Raw genomic sequence first — 4,601 nt, 5'->3', positions numbered from 1 at the left:
TTATTTTATTTTTTTTTTATTAAGGAAATGAAATCTATGAGTGAAATTGGAGTTTAGCCTTGAGAAAGAATTAATCCGTTCTGAATAGTGAAATGAAATAATTTGGTACGTACAGACAACCACAAACTTATGGATAATAAAGAATCATTTCATATACATAATCGAACATAGTCCATGCTGAAATGTCGGACCAGGTGAAGAGAAACGAAATGATGATTGAAAAACGACAACGTTTGATAATATTACACGGACACATTAGACAAACAGCAGAAAAGGGGCATTGGCCTCCACATGCCACCACTCTGACACGTACAAATCTTTCAAACACTATTAAATTACTTAACTACCCACGACCCCATCCTAGCCGTTATAGTTCCTTTTCACCTCTAACGACCCCATACGTCCACGCCGTCATTCCAAAACCCAATGAGGATAATCTCGTCATTTACGCTAAACCCCCCACTAAACAACTGCTCCCTATGTCTCTCTCTCTCTCTGCTTAACTGTTGAATTTCAATCCCGAGTATTTGATTTCACTTGCCTACTCCTGTGATTTTTTCTACTCTCCTGTAATTTTTCTTCCTCTCTTATTGGTTGACGATTTGAGCTTCTGCCATGGCGTCTTCTTCGTCGGATCCACTTCTGAAATCAGAAGTGGGTGGTGGTGGTGGTGGTGGTATGGGCGGTGCCGCCGGTGTCAGCTTTACCGGAGGTAGAGAGGGTTCGGATGCAGTTATAGCAAATGATCAGCTATTGCTTTATAGAGGATTGAAGAAACCAAAGAAGGAGAGAGGCTGCACTGCCAAAGAACGCATCAGCAAGATGCCTCCTTGTACTGCTGGTAAACGCAGCTCCATTTACCGTGGAGTCACCAGGTACACTGTTGGGCGACACAGATTTTCAGGTTTTTTGTTTGAATTGAATCAGCGCTTGTTTGGCTTTTGATTGTATCAGTAATATCTATAGAATGTTAACTGTGTTAGCTCTGTCGACAAATTCTGGCGAGGTTCCAATCCTAAATCTTAATTTAATTCATTTAGTTTTGATGCTAAGAAACAACAAGGATTTAATTAAATCATAACAATGCAGACACTAATTTTGATGTTGTGGTCCATTAAATCTCAGACATAGATGGACTGGTAGATATGAAGCTCACCTTTGGGATAAAAGTACATGGAATCAGAATCAGAATAAAAAGGGAAAGCAAGGTCTCTGTCTCTATAGTTCTCTCTTTCCTCTCTTTCTTAGTCGTGCAATATTCTCTTCACTGACTATGATTTCATTTTCCTGGGCATGGAAAAATTGCTGATAATCATTATGCCAGTCTACTTGGGTAAGTTGCTAGTTTGACCTAATCTATTGCTTTAGATATGCTTATTGCCTGAATTCACATATGTTTCATTTAGTGAGAATTATCTACTTACAGGAGCATATGATGAGGAGGAGGCTGCGGCTAGAGCATATGATCTCGCTGCATTGAAGTATTGGGGCCCTGGAACTCTCATTAATTTTCCAGTGAGATATTGAGTTTTATATATTCATTTTTCTGATAAAAGCTCATCTGCATCCTAGTTTTTATATTTTTTACTTGTTACTAGAAGAGGCTATTTTCTGTATGTGTGTGCTAACTCCATAAAACTTGCCGCCACGGGCCGCAGGTATGAATTTCTGGCTCCGCCACTAGTGCCACCCATTTCATTCATTGTTTATGCTAAGCTCCTTTCCCCGATACTTGGTTCTCTTTTTCCCTTAATGAAGGATCAAAATGCATGTTTTTCTTGCGTAGGGAAATCACAATAGTTTTCTGAATACAAACTTAGTCATTAATGGACATTATTTTCTTTGAGATTGAAAATATTCATTTTTGTTCGGATAATCTTTTAGCATCATATAAATAAGTAGTAATTGTGTGGTCCAGGTTACTGATTATACAAGAGATCTTGAAGAAATGCAAAATATGTCAAGAGAGGAGTATCTGGCATCTCTACGGCGGTATTATATTACCATGACAAGCTAGAATTTGAACTGTTATTAGGCTGCTTTTAACAGTTATATGTTCTGTACAGGAAAAGTAGTGGCTTTTCTAGAGGAATATCTAAATATCGTGGAGTTTCCAGGTATGCTTTTTTCTGCAGTGCAACTGTTTTCATACAAGTTACTCATTGAGGTCCTAAAGGATTAGATAATCTTTTTTGTTTCTATGAGTTTCTAATTCTTGAGAAGACATGTTAGGGCATCTTTAGCTTTGCAATGACCTGTATATGACCTATTGTATATGTTTGTTCAAAGGATAGAGAAAGTATACCTGGATTTTGATTTTGTGATATTTGGCCCCTGAGATTTTTGCCAGAATGTACCCCAAAGTTGTCATACTTGAAAGCCACACATTGTGAATTCGGATTTCTGAATGAAGAAAAATCAAAGGCGTAAATTAGAGTTAAGGCCTAGTATTCAGTTCTGTCCATTAGGGACTAAATTTCACCAGATTAAAGTTCAAGATCGAAAGTCAAAATTTGACTGGGCACAGAGACAAAAACTATTGTTTTGCCATTATTTAACTAGTTATGTAAGTAGCCTACATGTGAGAATTCCTGTGTCATGATCAAGTGTACTGATCTCAAGAATAAATCTTTGACAAATTTTTCTAAAATGCTATGTATGAAAACGCGATGCTCATTGCTTACTTTTTCCTAGCTAGTGTTGCTGTTGTTTGGCAATTGTATGAACAGAGATATCTCGCTGCATTAATTGAATAATTATTATTGATACTGATACCTGATATTGGTCTGTTTCTTGTTCTCTTTGGTTTTGAAAAAGCAGTAGATGGGACTCGTCATTTGGTCGTATGCCTGGGTCTGAATATTTCAATGGCATAAATTATGGTAAGCTCTAAAGATTCACGTTCAAGGAATCTCTTTCACCAGCAACCAAGAAACCAAGTTCTGGTAGAGAATTTGGTGAAATTATAATCATCTTTCCCCCTAATGGTCATATCTCATTATAAGGTACAGCTGATGATCCAGCAGCAGAAAATGAATATGTAGGGGGTCTTTGTTTTGAGAGAAAGATTGATCTAACAAGTTACATCAAATGGTGGAGGTCCAATAAAACCCGTCAAGAATCTATGTCAAAATCATCAGAGGAAACCAGACATGGTTGTGCAGAAGATATTAGTGGTGAACTTAAAACGACAGAATGGGCGGTCCAGCCTACAGAGCCATACCAAATGCCCTGCCTGGGCGTGCCTAGTCATGTCAGAAAGCATAAAGGCTCCAAAATCTCTGCCTTGAGCGTTTTGTCACAGTCAGCTTCTTTCAAGAGCTTGCAAGAGAAGGCACTGAAAAAACAAGAAAACAATACAGAAAACGATGAGAATGAAAACAAAAACACAAATACTAACAAGATAGACTATGGAAAAGCAGTTGAGAAGTGTACAACAAGTCATGATGGGAGCAATGAGAGAGTTGGAGGTGCATTAGGAATAAGTGGGGGATTATCTCTTCAAAGAAATATGTACCAACTGACTCCTTTCTTGTCTGCTCCTCTTCTAACCAACTACAGCAGTATTGATCCTTTAGTAGATCCCATTCTTTGGACATCTCTTCTTCCTGTTCTCCCTACTGGACTTTCTCGTAATTCTGAGGTACATTTATTTTCAATCATTTAGTGCTTTATTCCTGTAGGTGTTGAAATCAGTATTAAATCTGAATCAAGACTCTTTTAAGTTCCAAATAACAAAGTGGGCTGTGGCTTGTGCAGGTTACAAAGACAGAGAGCAGTTCAACTTATACTTTGTTTCGACCCGGGGAGTGACTTGTTTCTTATGGCTTCTGCATTTTGTGGAAATCCAGATACTCAGAGAAGGTTTTGCTAATGGATTGCAGCATAAAAAATGCGAGGAAAATATATTCTATGCTCATTATTTTTGCATGTAAGATCTTTTTGAGGTAATCGTTTCCAGAGAACATAGAGATAAAATGTTGTTAAGATATTGTACATAAGTATTTTTCCTTGGTTCATGGCATCAAACAGTTGGGGAAAAATGGTCCTTGTTGATACGACTTCAGATGTTCTGCTTCTTTTTACTTCTAGGAAGCTGGCTATTGATATGGACTTTTGCGAATTATGTTCAATTTTAACTCAATTTTTCATTATCATTCAGGACTAAATGGTGTGAATATCAGTATTAACCATAGTTGTCGAAATTGGATCGAGGTTCAACTGAAGTCTAATCGGGATTCAAACGAGAAGTTATATTCTATTCACAATTATAATATAACTTTATAATATAGTAAAAATATTAATAATATTACTAAAAAATTATAGTAATATTTTTTCAATATTAATTCATAATAATTCTTTAAAAAAATACCAATTCTTTAAATGTCAAATTAATAAATTCAATATGGTACATTAAAAAGTTAATAAAATTTAATATATAAAAATTGAAAAAATATTAACATTTAAAATACTTATTATTATTATCAATATTATTAACACGTAAATGATACTAATGTATTAGATTTTTAAATTTTATTTGTGTACATTTAAAATCAAACAATATTAAAGTATTGATATTAAGAAAATTAAATAATTTCTTA

The 4,601-nt window shown here is 35.6% G+C and overlaps 1 protein-coding gene across 2 annotated transcripts; it reads left to right on the top strand.

The window, feature by feature from the left end:
• The first annotated feature begins 405 nt into the window (after positions 1 to 405).
• LOC136208378 (AP2-like ethylene-responsive transcription factor At2g41710) lies at positions 406 to 4,142 on the top strand. Of its 2 annotated transcripts, none has more exons than XM_065999225.1 (9): positions 406 to 875; positions 1,126 to 1,208; positions 1,325 to 1,333; positions 1,427 to 1,515; positions 1,919 to 1,992; positions 2,067 to 2,117; positions 2,821 to 2,882; positions 3,012 to 3,643; positions 3,760 to 4,142. In XM_065999225.1, the coding sequence occupies exons 1-9, from the start codon at positions 616 to 618 to the stop codon at positions 3,811 to 3,813; spliced, it is 1,314 nt and encodes a 437-aa protein (XP_065855297.1). In that variant the 5' UTR covers positions 406 to 615; the 3' UTR covers positions 3,814 to 4,142. The 2 variants fall into 2 exon arrangements, with proteins under 2 accessions (XP_065855297.1, XP_065855296.1); XM_065999224.1 differs by having other exon boundaries at positions 3,006 to 3,643.
• Positions 4,143 to 4,601: the final 459 nt, after the last annotated feature.

The sequence above is a fragment of the Euphorbia lathyris genome, chromosome 10 (genome assembly GCF_963576675.1).
Source record: "Euphorbia lathyris chromosome 10, ddEupLath1.1, whole genome shotgun sequence".
In the NCBI taxonomy this organism is placed as follows: Eukaryota; Viridiplantae; Streptophyta; class Magnoliopsida; order Malpighiales; family Euphorbiaceae; genus Euphorbia; species Euphorbia lathyris.
The sequence above is the reverse complement of the archived record's forward strand: the minus strand, read 5'-3'. Positions and strand labels throughout refer to the sequence as shown.